The sequence below is a fragment of the Hypanus sabinus genome, chromosome 18 (genome assembly GCF_030144855.1).
Source record: "Hypanus sabinus isolate sHypSab1 chromosome 18, sHypSab1.hap1, whole genome shotgun sequence".
In the NCBI taxonomy this organism is placed as follows: domain Eukaryota; kingdom Metazoa; phylum Chordata; class Chondrichthyes; order Myliobatiformes; family Dasyatidae; genus Hypanus; species Hypanus sabinus.
The window spans coordinates 51,458,426-51,482,811 of NC_082723.1; the positions used below are offsets into that span (position 1 = coordinate 51,458,426).

The following is a 24,386-nucleotide window of genomic DNA, read 5'->3' on the forward strand; positions in this document are numbered from 1 at the left end:
ATCCCAACATTATCATTAAATCTGCAAATAACGGAGTGCTTTGGTAGTCTGGCAAACAAGGTCTAGACAATCTGCAAATAACGGAGTGCTTTGGTAGTCTGGCAAACAAGGTCTAGACAGCAACTCTCAGACACCTTCTCCTACTTACTCCTTGAAAACAACCTCACTCAGGAACACCAGGCTATTGATTCCTGCACCATCACCAACCTCGTCAACTCTGGAGATTCCTCCATCCACTGTACCAACATCATAGATTCCTCACAAAGTACTGCTTATTTCTACCTCCTGCCGAAGACCCACAAACCCGACTATCTGGGTAGGCCCATTGTTTCTGCCTGTGCCTGCCCCACTGAATGTGTCTGACACATTGAGACCATTTTATCCCCTTTGGTTCAGTCCCTTCCCATCTACATCTGCGACACTAAACATGCTCTCAGTCTTCCCAAAATCTTTCAATTTCCGGGCCCTGATCACCTCATTTTCACCATAGAGGTCCAATCCCTGTAAATTCTATTCCACTTCTCCCGCCCACCCCCCCCCCACCCCAAGAAGGCCTTGAAGCTCTCTGCATCTTTTTCAACCGCAGACCCGACCAATTCCCCTCAATTACCACCCTCTATGCCTGGCAGAACTTGTCCTCGCACTCAACATGATCACTGATTTCTCCAACTTCCAGTAATCCTTCCTCCTTCTCTTCCCTGTTCTTCAAATCCCCACTCTGGTTCTCCTAGAAACATAGAAAATAGGTGCAGGAGCAGGCCATTCGGCCCTTTGAGCCTGCACCGCCATTCAGTATGATCATGGCTGATCATCCAACTCAGAACCCTGTACCTGCTTTCTCTCCATACCCCCTGATCCCTTTAGCCACAAGGGCCATATCTAACTTCCTCTTAAATATAGGCAATGAACCGGCCTCAACTGTTTCCTGTGGCAGAGAATTCCACAGATTCACCACTCTCTGTGTGAAGAAGTTTTTCCTCACCTCGGTCCTAAAAGGCTTCCCCTTTATCCTTAAACTGTGACCCCTCATTCTGGACTTGCCCAACATCGGAAACAATCTTCCTGCATCTAGCCTGTCCAATCCCTTTAGAATTTTATACATTTCAATAAGAACCCCCCCCCCTCAATCTTCTAAATTCCAGTGAGTATAAGCCTAGTCAATCCAGTCTTTCTTCATATGGAAGTCCTGCCATCACAGGAATCAATCTGGTGAACCTTCTCTGTACTCCCTCTATGGCAAGAATGTCTTTCCTCAGATTAGGGGACCAAAACTGCACACAATATTCTAGGTGTGGTCTCACCAAGGCCTTGTACAACTACGGTAGAACCTCCCTGCTCCTGTACTCAAATCCTTTTACTAAGAATGCCAACATACAATTTGCCTTTTCCACCGCCTGCTGTACCTTTTACCTTCCTCGTCCTTGTACCTTCCTCTTACCTCTTTTCTTTTCCTCACCTTATTATCTCCTCTCTTCTCCTCACCTGCCTATCACCTGATGTCCATACTCCCAACGTCCATTCTTCTTTCCTATTAGGTTCCTCTTTCTCAACCCTTTACCTTTTTCACTTATCACCTCCCAGCTTCTTACTTTATCCACCCTCCCTACCCACCAAGCTTCAACTATCACCTGCTATCTTGTACTCCTTTCCCCTACCACTTCCTTCCTTATTCTGGCTTCTTCCTCCTTCCTTTCCAGTCCTGATGGTTCTCAGCCTGAAAAGTCAACTGTTTATTTATTTCCATGTATGCTACCGGAACCGCTGAGTCCCTCCAGCATTTTGTGTGTGTTTCACTGGAATATCTACTACAGCAACGTGTAACATGCAAAACATGTAAAATAATAGTGTGCTGAATCTTTTAATTGTATTAGCGTCCAATAGTCTGGAACATTTGTTGGTTCAACACCAGCTAAGCCCATGGGGTTGCAACAAAAAAGAGTCGACAGATGCTGGAATCTAAAGCAACAAACAACTGGAGGAACTCAGTGGGTCAGGCAGCATCTGTGGGAGAAATACTGTTAACATTTTGGGTGGAATCACTACATCAGAGCTGAGAGATAAGATGGCCAAAATAAAGAGAAGGGGAGTGGTGAGTAAGGAGTCTGAAGAGATGGGTGGACTGAGGTTGAATGTAGATGTCAGGGAGGCAGCTCTAGGTAGAGGAGGGCAATGAGGGTGAAGTTGAAGAGAGTGAGAGGTGAATGAGTCCCAGGGGTGTCTGGTTTACATAGTTTCATTCTTCAAGAGAGTCTGGTTCCTTAAGGTAGTTATAGCCAGAGGGTGGTAAGGGAACAAGCTCCCACTACCTATTAAATGCTCCCAAAGTCATTCGCCTCAAATAACCTCTGACAACCATCCAGTTCCTTGTCTTCACATGTAACTTAGCCACAAAGCCCAGCGGAACTATTTCTACTGACAGGAGAAGGGCAAAGGTGGGTTACTGGCGCCTTAAAACCAATTTCTTCGGGCATATGGGGCTTGTCAGCTGTAGTTGGCATCTCATCTAGAAGGAAGACTCTGATTTCAAGCCTCCACTGCCTTGAAGTTGTACCGACAAATGGGGAAGGCTTCAGGAGTAAACCCCAAGGAAACAAATTCGGTGCTGTCCTACATGGAGTTCAACACTGACTAGCAACTCCTTCGATGCTGCTGGTACCAAGCTGTATCGGTCTTTGCCATTCCTTTGGGTTCATCAAATATAGAGGGGGAGCTGGCTACACGGGCAATAGCTTGCTTTCCATTTCGTACTGTCTAGGCTTGCATATCTGGACCGGTAGGATGCAACATCTATGGTTGACACTGACCGATGGAGGCCTCACTCACTCATTCTTCAAGAAGTGTAGATGAACTCATTGAAAGCAGCTAGCAAAATCGTTAAGACAGCATTCTTCCTTATTAGTTAATGCATAAGATACATCAGGAAGATGCTGGAACAATACAGAGCACTAATCTTGCTCTATTGATGTCTGATCCATTGAAACATTTATAGCATTCACTGGTTTTCTTGCATCTACAGTATTTTGCTTCACCAGTATACATTTCAAAATACCAAAATGGTTATTTTCTTTCTCTTTGTCTCTTTTCCACACTGTTGTTCATGTCTTTCAGGGCAAACTGCTGGAAATATTAACCTTTAACACTCTCCCCACTGACATTACAACCAACTTGCATCTTCTAGCCTTGCTGGTTTCCACCCTATGGCACCCATGTCTCTTGTTCTCTTCCACCCAGCCTCTGCCCCTTTCTCTGCAACTTAAAATGTATTTGATCTCTACACTATCTATTGAAAGAACAGTAACCCAAAATGTTAAGTCTTTCTATGACTTCCTGGCCTGCTGAACATTTCTTGCATTTTCACATTGCTCACAGACTCAGCTCATTCCATTGGTAATCAATATTAAGGCTCAGTTTCACACTCTACTCCATTTACTAGATGTGGGATGAGTTAAAGTCTAGTTCTGAAATAGTATTATCTCTCAGCATAATTCGTCCCCAAGGCTCAGCATGAAGTTGCTGTGCAGAATTTTACATTTTACTTATCACTTGAAGAAACTTTCATAATTTTTACTCCCAAGATGTACCTCAATGCATATACATTTGTCATTATCTTGGAATGTCGTAGCTTTCCCTTTTACAAAGAAAAATTTGCTTCATGCCATCTACAGAAGTTGTAAAAGGAGTTTCATATCTACATTTTATCTACAAATTACAGTATAGATAAAATATTTTGGTGTTAAGCACAAAGTTTTATCATTGGGTCAATTTTCCATTACATTACCTCCATCTCTCCAACAAGTCCCTCTGGATCATAGCCATCTATGGAGTTACTGGATCCTGCTAGACCAAGAGCTTGGGCCAATAGCTGGACAAGTTTTTGTCTATGTGTCACTTTTTCTGGGTCACTTAAGGCTTTATGGATCAGTCCTCCTTCTATCTTCTGCCAGCCTCCCAAAAGATGCTCCTGAAACACAGAATTACTCAAAATTCAATGGAATCCTTTTTCTTTACCCAAGTGTTAACACATCTTGAAAATCTGTAAAATAAGCATGAAATTAAATTGCTCCTCAGGATATTCAAAGTTACTTATCATCCCTTTTTCCTAGATAGGAAACAATCTTAGCAAAGATGTTCAAGGGATACATGAGAAGTTGTTACTGAGATAGTAGTAAATCCCTCAATCTGGAGTCCATTCTAAATTGTGTTGTGCCCTCCAAGACCAGATCTGAGTTAAATACAAATATCTACATATCTTAGTCCTTAATCCTCTCTCTACTTCCATCAGGTAGAAGGTACAGGAGCCTCAGGATTTGCACCACCAAGTAGTTCAAGGACAGTTTCTACCCCTCAACCATCAAGTTCTTGAACAAAAGGGGATAACTACACTCAAATGCTCCATCACTGAAATGTTCCTACAAATAATGATTTAGTTTTAAAGACACTATCTTACTATCTCATGTTCTCGTTATTTATATTTGCATTTCCACAAGTTGTTGCCTTCTACACTCTAGTTTATCTTTCTTTAATCCTGTTATATTTACTATTCTATGGATTTACTGAACATCCCCACAGGAAAATGTGTCTCACCTCACTCTGAACTGACTGCACAATCTATGAACTCACTTTCAAGCACTCTACAATTCATGTTCTCGATATTATCTTTCCTTTCAGTTAGTCCTGACGAAGGGTATCGGCCCGAAACGTCGACAGCGCTTCTCCCTATAGATGCTACCTGACCTGCTGCGTTCCACCAGCATTTTTTTTATGCTATTTATTTATCATTTTTTAAACAGATTGTCTTCTTTTGCATATTAGTTGTTTGACAGTCGTTGTACAGTGAATGTCTACAAGAAAATGAATCTCAGGGTCGTGTTTTGTAACATATATGTACTTTGATAATAAATTTGAACTGCAGTTTATTTTTTCCCCAGATCAATCACAGGCACTTTCTCTGAGGAAATGACTTTATTTGATATTAAATTGTGCTAATTATTGTAATTCTACAGTGACACATTGTACATAGACATGAAATCTCAGGATTCCACCCTCAGCAGACCTATGCTGCATATTCTTCCAGCTAAGCAGACAGAGACAGCGGAAAAGTAGTGATGTCTGTATCTGAGAGTCTTAGGAAAGGGTAGTATCACTGGGCAAGTTTACATAGATTCATTATAATGCAAAGCTTTGACCAACACCAAAAATGGGGATCATAATATTAGAACCACACCTCTAACCCATGCTCATATCTGGCAGCAGAACCTCATAAAGCTTCCCCTCGTGAAAACACAAGGTTACATATTGCAACCACAGGACCATCAGCTTGAGTGGACACTACTGGACACTTGATCCAACAATCAAATGTGGAGACCAGACAACTGTCACCAAATGAATTTGATTTTCAGACAGTAACACAGAGCAGAAGGTTATCACGTGGCAAACAAGTACACACTGGCTTTCTCAAAGACAAGTTGCAAGACACATTCTTGGTACAAAGTAGATTGCTTGTTCTAAGTCCTGTTCCAAGTCGTGCCTTATTGCTGACTCAAAGATTAATATGTGCTTTACCATAGGTTTCTTTGAAAAAAACTTTCTACTTCATAACAAGGTATACGTGAAATTAATATTTATGTCTGTGTCTAAACAGTGGGGACAGACCCACTCCCCATTAAGTCGTGATGTGTACCAGCCTTAGGACCAGAGCACTGTATATCAAATGGTTAAAAATGTTTTGAATTGCCTCACTTTTGAACAGATGATTTTTGGAACGCTGCAATAATCATTATATACAGTGGATTCTGGTTAATTGGGACACATCTGGACATACATTTTAGCCCTAATTGGCTGAAGTTCCATGGAAATACATAATTAAAAACTACCAGACAGGCCACATTGCTGTCTGATATTGAGGGCTCCTGCACTGAATTGAAATAAGCTACAGAAAGTTGTAAAATTAGTCAGCTCCATAGTATCTACAAGACAACTTCAAGGGGCAGTGCTTCAGAAAAGTGGCGTCCATTATCAAGGATTCTCCCCCACACCCACCCCACCCATCACCCAGGACATGGCCTCTTCTCATTATTACCATCAGGTAGGAGGTACAGAAGCCTAAGACATTAGGCTTAATGTCAACCAGCCATTGAAGAACAGCTTCTTCCCCTCTGCCATCCAGTTCCTAATAGGACATTGAACCCATGAACACTACCTCACATTTTTTTAATATTATTTCTGCTTTGCACTATTTTTAATCTAACTATTTAATATACATATATATATATATATATATACTTACTGCAATTGATTTACTTATTTATTTTTTTCTTTCTACATTATCATATATCACATTGTACTGCTGCTGCTAAATTAACAAATTTCACGACATGTGCCGATGATAATAAACCTGATTCAGATTCTGAAAAAGTTTTATTAAAAAATAAGACAAACAATGCTTTAGCAGAGTAACAAATTATGTATTTAAATGAAATACAGAATGAATTAGAACACCATCAATATTACTAAGTACTATAAATTTGTGTATTAGTTATCAACAGAGAAATTCACCCAGTGTATGCTGCCATGAACAAAATCAGCGCAGACACCTAGTGCAGATAATGGACTGCCTTCATACAATGCTTTTGATGACAACAGCCTCATATTCTTCATTTTCAATGTAACTTTCAGGATGATTGTCAATGCCTTCTATTATTCGTCATTCCTATCTTGTTGAAGTAGTGAAATTGCTTTATTTCACTCCAAGCCTGAATGCTTGAAACCCCAGCAAGCAAAATCGTTCTGGATTGTTTTACTGCTTACTTGGCACCAACTATCGGTAACAAAAATCACTGCTTTTTGAGCAAAAGACACAAGATTGAAACCACTTAAATACTGTTCGTTCTCAGCATGATGCAGTGTTTAACAGCCATGTGACTGGCACTAGTTAGAAACTGTTCAGCTCTGTGTTGAACTGAGGCTGTACCCTGCTCCAGCTGCAGTGATGTCTGGCTTCGTGTCTTTAGTAAAACTTTAGTTCTGAATGCTACTTTCTTACTTTTATTGGTTGCATGATTTGTTTTTCTCTCTCTGCCCACTGTCTTTTTTTTAAGTAGGTTTCTTGGGGTTTTTTTTTTGTGGTTACCTGCACCGAGACAAATCTCAGGGTTGAATATTGTACACGTGCTTAGATAATAAATGCACTTTGAACTGGACAGAGGCAGCATGTGCAAACCTCACAGCGGGCAGGCTGTGGGACAGGGTGCAAGCCAATGTTTGACTCCACTTCGCCAATTAAAGCTTCCATTGTTTACCCATTTGAGGGAGATTGAAGCATTGAAGTGAGTGCGCAGGGTGAGTGCAGGCTGCCTGGCTTTTGATCGCTCTGTACCTGAGAGGCTTGCCGCTGGGCCCGGAGAAGGTTGCCTAGGTTTTCTGCGTTTTGGATGAGGACTTGGAGCACAAATTTTTTTTTCAGTCCTATAGTTTTTTGAAATTCTGTGTTTTTCACCTGACCTTGCTCAGAACTTATTTGCACAGGGAGGGGGATTTGGGGGCCGATGTGCCTGTTTCATTTGTTCAGTTTTTTTGTGCGGGGTGGTTGGATTTGCAGGTTGATGATTGCGCTGCCTTTCTTTTCTTTATTTTCTTTCTTGGTTTCGTTGGCTATCCAGAGAAGAATTTCAGAGCTGTATACTTTGACAATAAATGAATCTTTGAACACTCCTGTCCCAATTAAGCAGCATATTGGCCCAAATAAACAGAGAACCCCAGCTACTTTCTCGATTAGCTTCTGTTCTTTAAGAGTTGCCCCAAACAAGCAGCTATCCCAATCAACTGATGGCCTAATTGACCAGAATCCACTGTACTTCAAATAAAATACTTTGCAACTATCCAACACAAAGTCAGTAATAGGAAAATACTCAATCCAAAATAAGGAAAGATCTGCACAGACATATCTAAACTTGCATAAGAGAACAGGACAGGCACAAGGCAGCAGGGCTGGTGCTTCACCGCACCAGAGACCCAGTTCAATCGTGACCTCCTGGGCTGTTTGTGTGGAGTTTGCATGTTCTCTATATGGCCACGAGTGTTTCCTTCAGGTGCTTCAGTTTCCTCCCACAAGCCAAAGATTAGTCAGTAAGTTAACTGGCCACGTTAAAGCGACCCAGTGTGTAATGACTGGTAGAATCTAATGGAAGTTGATGGGAATACAAAGAGAATAAAATAGTATTACTGTGGGTGGATGCTCATTGGTAAGTGTAGATTTGACAGGCTGAAGGGCTTGTTCTCATGCTGTACAATTCTATGAATTTGTGTCAATATTTCTCTAATATTAGACATTGTTCTCTATAAAGAACTCCTACTGTGTCTTCCATTGTTCAGTCTTCCATGTCTCAAAAGGACATTTTGAGCTTCAGGTCAGATTTCAATGAATGAACTCATTCTTGTTATCCTCTGATACTCAGACATGACTGAAGTGCAAGGAACATGCCACATTTTTTCCAAAGGTTTTTGTGCTCATTGAGTTGGAAGGGAAACACATCCGATTCCAAACACTCAGCGTTTCATATTCTCAGATGGATGCGGAGGAAAACTGCCATTACTTTAGACTGGCAAAACTCCAGGATTTTTCTGCAGACTTCTGAAATTAAAGATCAATTTCTAGGTGACCTCTGTGGGCAGCACATGAGGAAAATTAAAGGGCCTTTATTGGCACCCATGCTCTTTTATTTTCTTTCAACACTTGCTTATTTGTTATATCTGAACTTGTGCACAGGTGGGATTGCTGGAAACAGGAGGCCATGTGGTAACATCTCCAGAGGTGCCTCCAACAACTGGAAATCTGCTTCTCTGTCTACATGTTAAACTCTTTCTTTCTCAGAACAGGTGGAGTACAAACAATAGCAAAGCAAACCTCAACAATAAAGTCAGATGAGGAGTTTAATTCTGCTGCAGCCCCCAATGCCCAATTTGGACTGATGACCTATCCATTTGAAATCCCAATTTGGAAATCCATTTGAAATCCTTACAAGTAACAACAGAATGATTTCCCATCAATCCAGATCCCAAAACCAAAGCAACACACACAAAATGCTGGAAGGACTCAGCAGGTTAGTCAGCATCTATGGAAATGAATAAGCAGGCGACATATCAGGCCGAGGTCATTCTTCAGGGATCCAATGCTTAAATGTGACCCGACCTATGATATTGCCGTTTGGTGCACCCATCCTCCCATTCTGCTAATAATTTCACTCAAAAAAATCCACTCAGAGAAAGAAATGGCAATATCAGCTCCATCAAACTCAAGATGACAACTATAAATCATGAGGTGGAAGGAAATGCTAAAAGAGCTCGGGGGACTTTGGAGTTCTAGCATTTAACTGTCATTCATTCTTTGGGGCACTCCTCTGTTTTTGTGGATGGTTGCGAAGAAAAAACATTTCAGCATGTATACTGTATACATTTCTCTGACATTAAATTGTACCTTTGAACCTTTGATCCTTTGAAACAGGCTATGTTGGGCACAGCGAGATTTTTCTCTCCATTAACAGCTTCGTCCAAAAAGTAACCAATTTGACTGTGAGCAACACAGAGGTGCAGCTAGTAGGCCTTGAGGCACCAAACACTTCAGATCAACTCTGACCACAGATGCTGTCCATGTGGAGTTCACATGTTCTCACTGTGAATGTGTGGATTTCTTTGAGATGGTCTGGTTGCTTCCCACATCCCAAAGGTTCGCAGGTTGGCAAGTTATCTGCCCACTGTCAATTGTCTCTAGTATGTGAAGGAGAGGTAGACTCTGGGAGGAGCTAATGAAGATGTGGCGATGATGAAAGTGACGTTAATTTCAGATTAGTGTCACCAACAAGAGAAAATCTGCAGATGCTGGAAATCCAAGCAACACACACAAAATGCTGGAGGAACTCAGCAGGCCAGCCAGCATCCATGGAAAAAAGTACAGTCGACGTTTTGGCAGGATTGGTGAAAAAAAAGATGAAGAGTAGATTTAAAAGGTGGGGGAGTGGAAAGAGAAACATCAGGTGATAGGTGAAACTGGAGGGATAAAGTAAAGAGCTGAGAAGTTGGTTGGTGAAAAAGATACAGGGCTGGACAAGGGAGAGTCTGACAGAAGAGATCAGAAGGCCACGGAAGAAAGAAAAGAGGGAGGAGCACCAGAGAGAGGTGATGAGCATGCAAGGAGATAAGGTGAGCAGGGAAAAGGGGATGAGTAATGGTGAAGGTGGGGGGGGGGGGGGGGTGCATTTACCGAAGGTTTGAGAAATCGATCTTCTGGTTATCAAGTTGGAGGCTACCCAGACGGAACATAAGGTGGTGTTCCTCCAACTTGAATGTGGGATCATCGCAACAATAGAGGAGGCCTGGATTGACATATCAGAATGGGAATGGGAAGTGGAATTAAGATGGGTGGCCCCTGGGAGACCCTGCTTCTTCTGGTAGGCTTAGTGTCAATGGGTTTGCTAATAATCAGCATAGACTCAGCACACTGAAGGACAAGCTTCTCTGCTCTTGCTATGAAACTAATCTCAGATCAGCATCAAATTCAGACTCCTCAGAAATAATTCCTGAAACTTTCTCACTGCTCTCCACAGCAGTAAGTTCATCCTTACTATAGATCAAGTGGTTCATTTCTTGTGAGGCTGATTTATTTTCATGATTACCTGAAACGTTATATTAACTTAGCACCGTCGTTAAATTAGAAATGAGCAGTGACATGTGACACTTACGAACTTGAGCGTCAAAAGCCTTAACAACTGGAGTGCTTTGCCACTGCAAATTTAAATTAATGATGAATCTGAAATGGAAAATTAACTGCTGAAGCTGCCCCACTTATACAGCTGGCTCCATTTCATGTTAACAATGAGCCTGATCAAAGTCATCTTGAGACTTAGTGTGAAAGTTTTAATGGCAATAATAGATCGATCTGAAAGGTGGGTTTTTCAACTGGAAAGCCATTAACTTTTGCTTTGCATCTCTTATTTCTCTTTCTCGGTCCTGATTCCACAATGCTTTTCATCCCTCAGGACGACATCATCCACCCATACTTCTACCAGCTCCATGGGCAAAGTTAGATTTGTGGTGAAATTAGTTGATGCAGCAATTCTGGTTCATGACTTCCCGCAAATTGTTTACCAATAAGAGGGGCAGGGGACAGATTTCACACCTCTCCACACCCAAATTTCTCCAAAATCCATTCACAAAAGTCATCCGTGCCCAGGATCAAGACAGTTGGCCCAACAAGAAATAGGAAGTGGTCCCTACATCACACCTTCAAACTACTTAATTAGATGTAAACAATCTCAAAGTAACAGAAAACATTGGTGAGAGACACCTTAAGTTGAGGGACTGCTTTGTCAAGCACCTCCACTCTATCTGTCAAAAGCTGGCCAAACATTCGAATTCCAATTCCATTCCACCATGTCAGTCCATGGCCTCCTCTTGTGCCATGATGAGGCCACCCTCAGGGTGGAGGAGTAACATCTTACATTCTGTCCAGATAGTCTCCATCCTGATGGCACAAATATTGATTTCTCCTTCTGGTTAAAAAAATTCCCTCCCCTCTTCAGCTATTCCCTACTCTTCCCACCTGTCTACCACTTCCTCCTGGGTCCCCTCCTCCTTTCCTTTCTCCTACGGAAAAACTCTCCTCTTTTGTCAGACTCCTTCCACTCCAGCCCTTTATCTTTCCCACCCACCTGGCTTCATCTATCACTTCCAGCTATCCTTCCCCATTCCTCACCTTTTTATTCTGGCAATTTCACCCTTTCTTTCCAGTCCTGAAGAAGGGTCCCAGTCTGAAACATTGACTGTTCATTCAATTCCATTGATGCTGCCTGACCTTCTGAGTTCAGGTAGGCAGGTGTGGGGCTTTGGATTTCCAGCAGCTGCAGAATTTATTACGTTTTGAAAGCATGCAATGACGTGAAGCCATTCACAAACTCAAGCCGCAGCACTTTTAGCTAGTAATTAGGTATTTTTAAAATTTGTTTACGGCTGCCATTTATTTTGCGGAACTTGCAGAAGAGATCAGCAGAATGTACAACCAGGCAATCTATTAAAATGACAGTGTTTGAGAAAATAATATCGACCAAGATTTTGGAAGACAATTCTCTTTTTTTCATGGAAATTATGTCCATCTTAAAAGGACACAAATGACAAGAATAAATACAATTTTGTTAACAAAATAGAATGTGTTTTGCACCACTCTCCTCCGCCTAACGGAACTTGCTGTCACTCTTAATAATTTCTCAATTTGCTCCACCCACTTCCTTCAAACAAAAGGCACTCACATGGGTCCCATCTATGCCTGACTTTTTGATGGCTATGTAGAACAGTCTATGTTCCAAGCTTACACTGGTGTCCACCCCCCAATTTTCCTACACTACTTTGGTGACTGCATTGGTGTTGCTTCCTGCACCCATGCTGAACTCAATGACTTCATCAACTTTAACCCTGCCCTCAAATTTACCTGGTCCATTTCCGCCACCACCTCCTCTTTCTTGACCTCTCTGTTTCTATCTCTGGATTCAACTTGTCTACCGATGTCTATTATAAACCTACTGACTCTCACAGCTACCTGGACTATATCTCTTCCCATACTATTACTTGTAAAAAGATCATCCCCTTCTCTTAATTCCTCTGTCTCCACTGTATCTGCTCTCAGGATGAGCCATTCCAGAATGATGGAGATGTCCTCCCTCTTCAAAGAGAGGTGTTTCCTTTCCTCCACCATCAACACTACCCTCAACTGCATCTTTTCCATTACATGCCCATCAGCTCTCACCCTAACGTGCTACCAGCCTACAAGGGATAGGGGTCCTCTTGTCCTCACCTACCACCCCACCAGCCTTCGTGCCCAGCACATAATTCTTCATAACTTCAGCGATCTCCAACAGGTTGCCCATTTATCCCTTCCCATTGATCCCCCCTCCTGGCATTTATCCTTGCAAGCGGAAGAAGTACTTCACCTGCCACTACACATCCTCCTTCACTACCATTCAGAGCCCCAAATACTCCTTCCAGGTGAGACAACACTTCACCTTTGGTTCTGTTGGGTTCATATACTGTGTTCTGTGCTCCCAGTGTGGCTTCCTGTAGATTGGTGAGACCCAAAGTAGATTTGGAGACCGCTTCACCGGGCACATATCCTCCATCTGCCAGAAAATGCAGGATCGCCCAGTGGCCACCTATTTTAATTCCACTTCCCTTTCCCATATCAATATGTCAATCCTTTGCCTCCTCTACTGTCGCGATGAGGCCACACTCAGGATGGAGGAACAACATGTTATATTCCATCTGGGTAGCCTCCAACCCAATGGCAAGAACATTAAGTTCTTGAACTTACAATAATGCACCCCCCCCTTCACCATTCCCCATTTCCGACACTCAACTTATCTCTTTGCCTTTCCATCGACTCCCTCTTGTGCCCCTCCCCTCTTTTCTTTCCTCCATGGCCTCTGTCCTCCCCTATTAGATTCCCCCTTCTTCAACCCTGTATCTCTTTCACCAAACTACTTCCCAGCTCTTTACTTCACCCCTCCCCCTTCTGGTTTCACCTATCACCCTGTGTTTCTTTCTCCCCTTTCACCTTTCAAATCTACTCATCTTTTTTTTTTACCTCCAGTCCTGCTGAAGGATCTTGGCCCAAATCATCGACTGTACTCTTTTCCGTAAATGGTGCCTGGCCTGCTAAGTTCCTCCAGCATTTTGCATGTGTTGCTAATATGTGGAAATTCTCTATTTTAAGGTCCCATAATCATGCCTTGATGTAGTTCACCTTGCAGCATGCCGAAACCCAATCTTCCCAAGATTACTTCATTATGATGCCACACAAAGTCTAGACTAAACCTGTCTTTGCCTCTCTTTCAGCTCAATAATTGCTGAGCAGTTTTTGTGTAGAGGAGAAAGGGAAGGGTAAAACAGGGGCTGGAGGGGATTGATGGACACAGAGGGCATCAGAGCAGGGGGATGAAATGAAGGATCATCTACAAAAACAAGTGCAACACCTTCCATGTATGTTATAGTGAGTTTACTGCACAACATGCATTGAAGATTTTGTGTCGGTCTTCAGAGGCAATCCTTCATCACTGATAGTCCACTCTGAACCATGAGGAAATCCTGATGATTCAGCACCTGCCTCACCAGGCGATGTATGCAATTTCCACTCAGCGGGGCCTCAGTTCCCACCCTGCCCAGGATCCACACCCCCTTTAAACTCACTCAGTTTGTTTGTTTATTTATTGAGATACAGCCCTTCCAACCGCCCTACCTAGTAACCCTAATTTAACCCTAGTCTAATCACAGGACAATATATCACTAACAATTAACCTACCAACTGGCTCATCTTTGAACTGTAGGAGGACACCCACCCAATCACAGGGAGACATAAACTCCTTACAGTCAGCAGTGGGAACTGAACCTAGGTCACTGTAAAGCGCTGTTGAAACCACTGCACTAGTGGTAGTTTCTCCCTCAAGCTTACGCAGTTCTTTGTAATGAAATTAGATCAAAAATGAAATAAAGGTAAGCTGAAGGAACAACAACAGTTGGTAGTTTGGAAGACCTCCGAGCCCAACACCACTACCATCCCAGGTTTGCCAGATTCAGAATTTGCCAGAATTTGAGAGTTGGGGGCAAGAGTTTAAGGGTAACACAAGGGGGAATTTCTTTACTCAGAGACTGGTAGCTGTGTGGAGTGAGCTTCCAGTAGAAGTGGTAGAGGCAGGTTTGGTATTGTCATTTAAAGTAAAATTGGATAGGTATATGGACAGGAAAGGAATGGAGGGTTATGGGCTGAGTGCGGGCCAGTGGGACTAGGTGAGGGTAAGCTTCGGCACAGACTAAAAGGGCGGAGGTGGCCTGTTTCCGTGCTGTAATTGTTATATGGTTATATGGTTATTCATGGAGTGTTACTGTATGTGCTACTTCAGATGGGGGAGACAATTCTATTTTTGCTACTGGAGGAGACAAAGAAACTTTACCTCTAGCCGAAGAAGTTTCTCTCCAGCACTAAATGCATCCCAGTTATCGCTGTCCAGTTCACTGTCTATGGCTGATGGATATGATCCAAAGCAAAGGCGGAATACCTAAAAAAAAAACAATCAGGCCAAAAGAATTAATTAACTGCTCAACAAGGTTAATTACCACAAAAAGAAACACATTCACATTTGATTTGTCCTTAATAATGGTTAGCAATGTGAATATATTTTTCCTCGTGTGTTTAAATATTTAATGTGCAACACTGCCTGCAGCATAACTATTCTGTGTCATCTTGAGTTTTGAAGTATTTGGCTGGTGGATCTTTCCTGCTGTTCCTCATCCGTGATTCTACTAAGTAGGAGCAGTACCCACTGTGAACTACTTTTCGATCCTAAACAAACACATTGCCCAGATAAAATTAACTCAATGGTATTTCACCTATAATTTCTGGTATGTTCATTAAACTCAAGGCTTTGATGACTGACATCTTCCAGGGAAGAGCAATGCATGTAGTGTTTCACAATCTGAGAAACACTGGGGTTATCAAAGGCATGGTTGGAGAAGTAAGAAATCTGAACACTAGGATATAGGATGATGTGGAATATATTATGGATGACACCATGACACCTCTGATGGAGCCACTATTACTAACCTCTGGTGCTGTCTGCTTGGATTTTGCATGTTATCCTTCTTTGCATGTAGGATTTCCTAGGGTGGTCTGGGTTTTTCCTACATTCCCAGCATGTGCAAGTTGGTAGACACTGTAAATTACCCTAACGTCGATGGGTGGTAAAATCTGGGGGGGTGGGGGGGAATTGATGAGAATGTGGGGATTAAAAATGGGTTTAATGCGGGACTGGTTGATGAAGACCTCTGGGGTTTGAAGGGCCTGGTTCCATGTTGTTTGTCTTCCCTCTTTTTATTTTATTGACAGCACAGCTTTGGACAGAATGCAGGGAGGCTTAAGGATAGGAAACAAAATACTACAGGCTCTATTTGCCAAGTACAGCTAAAATAAACTAGCTTAGGAAGACACCATTGTTGCAATGAACGAGTTGGGCTGAAGAGTCTAATTCCTGTAACTTTATGAATCAACACGAGGTAACGAGGGGCACAGTTTGAAGGTGCTTGGAAGTAGGTACAGAGGGGATGTCAGGGTAAATTTTTCACACAGAGCAGTGGGTGCTTGGAATGCACTGCCGGTGACAGTGGTGGAGGTGGATACAACAGGATCTTTTAAGAGACTCTTAAATAGGTATACGGAGCTGAGAAAAACAGGGTAATTCCAGGCAGTTTCTAGAGTAGGTTACACGGTCGAACTCCTAGTGAATTCAACAATCTCAGATAACTAGCTTTATTTCTATCAGAACTGGCAAGCTCTGACATAAAGACATCCACTGTAATATTGACCTATTCCTTCTCACATGTTACCTGATCAAACATTTCGAGCATTCTCTTTTATTCAATGTTTCCAGCAACTGCTTGTTATGAACCTCAGATTTTCAGTACTGATTTTTCTCCTTCATTCCCTGTCTCTCCCTCTCCTTCAATTCATATTGCTCCATGCAGAGCAGCACTGGCTCATGATCATTCATCACCCTCCCTCCATCTGGACCATCTTGGCCTGCAACCTATCGCATACACTCAGTGACCACTGCATTCAGTACACCCGTACACCTCCTCATTAATGCAAACACCTAATCAGCCAATCATGTGGCAGCAACTCAATACATGAAAGCATACAGAGCACGGTCAAGACATTCAGCTGTTGTTCAGGCCAAACATCAGAATGGGGAAGAAATGTGATCTAAGTGACTTTGACCGTGGAGTGATTGTTGGTGCCAGACAAAGTATCCCAGAAACTGCTCATCTCCTGGGAATTTTGTGCCTAGCAGTCTCTAGAGCAGGGGTTCCCAATCTAGGGTACACAGACCCCTTGGTTAATGGTAGGGGTCCATGGTATTAAAAAAAGGTTGGGAACCCCTGCTTTAGAGATTACAGAGAATAATGCAATAAGAAACAAGAGCAGAACATCCAGTAAGCAGCAGTTCTATGGGTGAAAGCACTTTGTTTATGGGAGAGGTCAATGGAAACACAACTCCATTACACAGACGTCACTCAAGTTAATGCTACTGGGACACATAAACTAATTTTCCAAGAGTGCAATAAATCTAGAACTCATCTAGACGATCCTGGCAACTATCAGTGAATGAAGCCCTTTGAAGTTGAGAGACGGCAGCAGCATTTAGATGTTATCTACTCTGTTTCATCTACTGACTACTGTTAAAAGCATTCTGTCTATACTGATTTTCCTGTGCTTTTTAAACAGGAAACAACATGGAAATTTGTTTGATTACTAATGTAAAATGAATCAGAGTAGCAAGTCATTTATTTGTAAGAGTTATTATAACTTATTTATTCAGCTACAGCAGAGTAACAGGCCATTCTGACGCAATGAGTCTGTGTCACCCAATTATACTCATGTGACCAATCAACCCAATGACCCATACGACTTTGGAATGTGGGAGGAAACCAGGATATCCAGAAGAACTCTTTGTAGTCATAGAGAGAAGGGACAAACTGCTTATAGACAGTGGAGGAACTGAAGCCGGGTCACCTGTACTGTAATAGCATTAGAGTAACTACTGTACTACCATGCCACCCACAATATTTTGCCTAAACACATCTTTACTGTCCAGATGCTCCTGCGATATCTGCATTAGACTATAGTGTATTGATGACAATTTCGTCTTTAATACTTCAATTTCAAGCAAACTCATCACCAAGCCCTTGAGACCAGGGATTTAACACCTCACTGCAAGTGGGTCATTGACTTCTTGAAAACTAGACCACAATCAGGAGGGATAAGCAAGAACACTTCAGCCAGGACTCTCAACAATGGCACCACAAAAGGCTGTGTCCTCAACCCATATGCACTCCTGACTGTACGGCAAATTCTCCTCTAACTACGGCTACAAGTTTGCAGATGATACCACTGTAGCGGGCCATATCGCCAATAAGTTCAAACAGAAGTCTAGAGTAACATGATGTCGTGACAACTTTTCCCTCAATGTCAGTTAAACAAAAGAGCGGGTCACTGACTTCAGGAAGGGGAGTGGTGCACATGCTCACATCCATATCAACTGTGTAGAGTTTGAGGAGACTGAGAGCTTCATGCTCCTAGAAGTGAACATCTATCCTGGTCCACTACATGGATGTCAACGCCAAGAATGCTCACCAATGCCTTTTCTTCCTCAGGAGGCTAAAGTAATTTAGCATGACCTTGTCAACCCTTACCAATTTTTATCAACACACCATCAAAAGCATTGTATTTGTAAGTATCACAGCTTGATATGGCAATTACTCTACCTGTGACCGCAAGAAACTGCGGAGAGTTGTGGACACAGTTTAGCACATCAAGAAAACCATCCTACACCCATAGACTGTCTGCACTTCTCACTGCCTCATTAATGTAGCCAGCATAATAAAAGACTCCACCCACCCTGGGTATCCCCTCTTCTCTCCACTCCCAATGAGCAGAAAATACAAAAACACACATAAAATTCTGGAAGAACTCAGCAGATCAGGCAGCATCTATGAAGATAGTCAACATCTCAGGCAGAGGCCCTTCTTCACAACTGAGAAAGAAGGGAGAAAATGCCAGAATAAAAAGGTAGGGGGAGGGTAAGGAGACTAGCTGGAAGGTGATAGGTGATGCCAGGTGAGTGTGGAAGGTCAAGGGCTGTAGGAGGAGGAATCTGTTTATTCTGGCATCTTCCCTCTTCCTTCTCAGTCCTAAGGAAGGGTCACAGCCCAAAATATCAACTATCTATTCTTTTCCCTAGATGCTGCCTGACCTGCTGAGTTCCTCCAGTAATTTTGTGTTGTTCTGGATTTCCAGCATCTGCAGCCTTTCTCGTGTTTAGAAAATACAAAAGCCTGAAAGCAAACCCCACAAGGCTCAAGAACAGCTTCAATCACACTGTTACAAGACTATTCAATTGCTCCCTAGTACAGTAAGATGAATTCTTGATGCAACAATCAGCTACATTATGCCCTTGCACCATATTATCTACCTGCACTGCACTTACTCTGTAGCTATTACACTTTATTCTGCATTTTGCATTTTGTTGTTGATCTTACCTTGTTCTACCTTAATGCACTGTAAAAGATTTTATCATAGGAATAGCATGCAAGACAAGCTTTTCACTGTACTATAATAAATCAAAACCAATTCCAGTGAATTAGGCAAGTTCAAAGCAGGAGTTTCCATGGAGCCCTACCATTTGACAACGGGTCCATGGACCCCAAGTTGGGAACCCCTGATTTAAAGGGAGTACATGAATTGTTGCCGTGCTAACTAGGAAGGGAATAGAGCAAACATCATCTGGTCAGGCAAAAATTGAAACAACAGGATTCCCAACAGAGGATTATCAGAGTTTTACTATTTTTTTAATATATGCTGTCCTAATAGTAACTTCAGGTGGTGAGGTGGAGATACATATTTACCAAAGGAGGTATAAGGCACTTCTTCTCTCCACTAGCCTACAGGTCATCCTTAGGCAATGTGTAGCAACTGCCTAGCCCTGTGAAGCCATGGGAGCAGGTGGTGGATGGTCGTATGAGCTGCTAGTGCATATCACAAGTCCTGGTTGTGCAACCACTGATGCCAGGATCTCTGAAGAGTATAGATAATGGCTGGGGTCACCTTCTTGTAAAAACACTGGCCAGAAAAAAGTGATGGCAAGCTACTTCTGCAGAAAATTCACCAAGAACAAACATGGACATGGAAAGACCATGATTGCCAATGTTATATTACATGGCACATAACAAATGAACAAATAGTAACTATTGTAAATGCTCTCAGAGCAACCAGAACTAGACTGGCTCCTTACTAAACTCATTCCCAGTATTAACCATCACCTACTTGTGATTCCAAACCAAACCTTGAATCTATCATTCCACCAATATGACAATCAAACTCCAATTCACCAATTGCATCCGGATCAACTTTCTTGACTACCAAGCTCACCTCCCCAACTGAAAAACATCAGTCCCAACTACTTGACTTCCAATTTCTTGAGCTGCAAAAAAACCACCGAATGAAATCCTCAGTTACCAGCTATCTCCACCACCAAGTGCTCATTTCCTTCCATCCAAGACCACTACAAATGTCATTCAAACCTGTGAACCCCAGTTCAATTCTCTCTTCCTCCAGGTTTCCCTTGCATGCTACAAAATATTCTAAAGATGACCAGCAGCAGCACCCTGCAAAATGTTTATCAAATTTGCGTTTAATGGTGCTCTACAACTGAGGTCACTAACATGTACAGCAGGTTACTATTACCAGATGGTCAGCAGCATTACTCAGCAGTGCAGATATTTCAACAGCGCAGAGTAGGTGGGAGGTGCAATTTGGAAGGAGTGCATCCTACTTCCATGAAATGGATACTAAAAAAGGTAGTCGGTCCTTTCAATCTGCAAAATTAATCTAATTAATGCAAATAGGCAATGTTAAATATGCAGCTTTCACTCAACAAAATAATTGAATGATGTAACAAGATGAGCAATTCTCCATCTTAACAATGCTTTAATCTATAGTGTGGGAGGTCAAACCAAAAAAATCCTACAAAATTAAACTACTTACGTCTCTCATTTTGATTTAAGTATTCTACACGTATTTCTCCTTCATAATCCTTCTCACATCCATTTCAAACACAAAATACCCAGAGTCAAATTTCCAGAATATCTAAATTTCTCTGCAATGTGACATTATTGAAATATACATATACTTACACACACACATACATAAAACGAATAGCATTGGACAAAAATTTTATTTTAAAGTGTTGCTTCTTCAGAATTTTTTTGGTTTATGATAGACAACATGAAGCTGAACACAAATATAATTTTTGACTACTTGTATCATGTATGAATTTGGAGAAAGAGAAACTAACTTTTATTGAATATGATGTGTTTAGTTGCATAACAATGCTGACAGTTTGCAATAGTCCAACTGCGCAAAAACTGTTTAATCGATGATTTTTGTTTGTACTCAGTGTCTGAGGCTTCTTGTTTAATGACTTCAGTGTCCTGGTGAAGCCTTTTACCATGCTCCTCACTAACAGTGCCAAGATTTGCAGTGAAGAAGTCTTATAGGGAATGCAGAAAACAAATCTTTACTGACATGTTGCACTCCATGGTTTTGTATGCTTGAAGCATGTTGTCAACTAGCTGCATGTAGTCTGGAGCTCTACAGTTGCCAAGGAAATTTTCAATAAAAAGCTTGAATGCCTTCCATGTAATTTTCTCTGGTCCCACTAGACGTTCTTTGAATTTCCTGTCATTGATCACTTGTTTGATTTGTGGACCAACAAAAATGCCTTCCTTGACCTTGGCATCAATTATTCTGACTTGAATTATGAACTGAAATAACAAATACAGGCGATTTCAAAAAAAAAAGCTGTATGATAGGGAAATTCCATGGTAATTTTCATGATCAGCCATACACTCTAAAGTGTTCAAGAAGCAAAATCTTTGTTGTCCAGTGTAGTAAAAAAAAATAGGCTGCTTCATATTAAGACTCTTTTACACTGATTGCTTTTGAACAGTCAGACAGCCATTAATGAAAAAAAATAGCCATAATGACAATTTAGAAAACATTTAAAACATCAACAATGTTCATCTGCAATGCATGACTTAGTGCAATCATATCAAGCTTGCAAAGTAAATGTTAAGTTGAATTACGTGAGATCATTTGCTAATAGAGTTAAGTCCAAAGAAATACTTTGCAACAAAAAAAGGTTACTTCTATTGATTCTAGGATGGGTGTTCAATCGTTTGCATTACAAATGTCAAAATTAGAAATGTGAGATATGTTAAATAAAAGCAACCAGATGTTCGAGGACTTAAAAATGAAATTGCAGTCATCTTAATGAGTTCTCCTTTCAGAGATGTTGCTGACTGGTTGTGTTCAGTATTTTCCCATATTCTGGGTAATTACTAACTGTATCCTCGCTAGTCATTCGTGACACATTATTCATTTTGTGAACGTTATTTCTGTCCATCATGAGCAATGGGAACGAGAGAATAACACAGAATCAAATTCCCATTGGTGTGATGCACCAAGGATTTAACAATTCAATTTAAGACAATATTAATCAATTTCCCCACTATTAATCAATATTAGATGCACCTGTGCAGCTGCTCGTTCATGCAATTACAGTGGATTCTCATGATATGGGGCATCAATTAATCAGGGCAGCCACATATTGGTGACATCTCTTAAAGAACTAAACTACCGTAGATTCCGGACTACAGAGCGCACCTGATTAAAAGCCGCACGCTCTAATTTTAGAAAGAAAATCAATTTTGTACTTGTACAGGCCGCACCGGGTTTTAAGCTGCAGGTGTCCCACGTTGTAATATGAGATATTTACACAGAAAGATATTACACATGAGGATTTTTTAACTTTTAATTAAATCCGTATGGTAACATAAACAAATACATATTGCAAATGCTCTTTTTCGAATAGTGCATGTATCACAGCTACTTTTAAATATACATACGTATCGGTAACACACAAATTACGTTGCGTATACTTTTTTACTGAACAGTGCACGAACAACATTCCAATATCTCCTAACGACTGGTAAAAAAAATATATATACTGCAGCCTACCAGGAAAAGTTATTGATCGCCTTCTTCATCTTCCTCCTGCGCACTAAAACCATCAAAGTCCTTTCTTCAGTGTCCAAATTGAATAAAACCTCAGGATCTCGTCACTCACTTCAGTCTCTTCATTGTCGCTATCACTTGAGCACACGCGGTCTTCTTCATCACGCAGCAGTCCAGCCTTTCGAAACCCGCTGGTGATGGTGGATGTTGTAACACAGCTCCACGCATTTAGAATCCACTGGCAGACTTGAGTTAAAGATGCTCTTCGCATGCGTCCTGTTTTGGTAAAGGATTTCTCGCCGCTCGTCATCCAAGCCTCCCACTCAACGCACAGCGCCACTTTAAATGCCCGGTTCACGCTGATGTCCAGTGGCTGCAAATACTTCATGGTGCCCCCAGGAATCACAGCTGGAATTGAGTTTGTACTCTTGATGGCAGCTTTCACTGAACTTTCATTGTCAGCCGCTTAAAAAATCACCATCGGTGGAAGCTTTAGTCCGGATGCTGTGCAGCTCAGAACACAAGTAAAATGCGTTCTCTCATGGCCACTTGTTTTCAGTGTGATGGACGAGTCACCTTTTTAATTAACAGTCCGAGTGAGAGGCAGGTCAAACATCAAAGGTACTTCATCCATATTTATGATATCATCTGGCCCGATGGAATTCTCCGCTATCTTTGTTTGAGTGAATGTGCGGAAGTTAGCAAGTTTTTCCTCGTGGTCGGGAGGGAGCTGCTGACACAGAGTCGTGCATACCCTGATGGACAGGCCTTTTCATCTCATAAATCTAAAACACCACGATGGCCCACCTCTAAAATCTTCGATTTTCATTTCGGTGGCGATTGCTTTAGCCTTCAGTCTGATCTGCACGGTGGAAACACCGCGGCCGCCTGCTCTCTGTGTGTTAACCCAGTCTTCAAGAAAGTTTTCAAGTTCGGGCCATCTGCTATGATTACCACTGAAAGCTTTTGTGGTCTTTTTGCATTGACTCAGTTCTTCACGCTGGCGTCTCCACCGTCTCACCATCAATTCATTTATGTCAAGATTATGTGCAGCAGCTCGATTTCCTTCTTCAACCGCCAGATTGATCGCCTTTAACTTAAAAGCTGCATCATATGCTTTTCTTCGAGTGTTTTCCATGTTGATGAGGGTGAATACAAATGACTGATTTACAATAATTTAATTGTGAAAGTGCGCTTGATTTATCGTACAATTTCATTGGACCTCTGTGAACTACTCATCAATTTTATTGGTCTACTGTTACGAGGCAAAATGTTTTTGGCGGCATGAAAAAAAAACATGCATTAGCCGCACCATAGTATAGGCCGCAGTGTTCAAAGTGTGGGAAAAAAGTAGCGGCCTATAGACCGGAATTTACGGTAATCAAGAAAATATCCAGGATTCCCTTTGTTTATTTGGGATACTGTGGCTTAATTGGGAAACAGTTTCTAACTAATGTCAGAATCATGCGCTAGTATGGCCATTAAACACTGCACTGTGCATAGTGTGAACAGTTTTTAAATTGCACAAGTTGCGTGCCCATATGTTCAAAAAGCAGTGATTTTTGTCACTAATCATTGGCAAGAAATAAACAGTGAGACAATTCATAACTATTTTGCTCACTGCAGTTTCAAGCATTCATACTTGGGAGATGCCTGAAAGCGTAAATGAAATGATGTCACTATTTCATCAAGTTACAGAGAATTTGAAGGTATCAACAATCAT

The 24,386-nt window shown here is 41.7% G+C and overlaps 1 protein-coding gene across 3 annotated transcripts in view; it reads right to left on the minus strand.

Annotated features, from left to right (window-relative positions):
• The window catches only part of abca2 (ATP-binding cassette, sub-family A (ABC1), member 2), a 532,256-nt gene that overhangs the window by 260,386 nt on the left and 247,484 nt on the right, over nucleotides 1-24,386 (minus strand). For all 3 annotated transcript variants that reach the window (XM_059994306.1, XM_059994305.1, XM_059994307.1), the window contains 2 exons: nucleotides 14,988-15,092; nucleotides 3,779-3,961 (listed from right to left, as the gene is read on the minus strand). In XM_059994306.1, coding sequence (XP_059850289.1) covers nucleotides 3,779-3,961; nucleotides 14,988-15,092 — 288 coding nt within the window. The remainder of the gene's footprint in view (nucleotides 1-3,778; nucleotides 3,962-14,987; nucleotides 15,093-24,386) is intronic.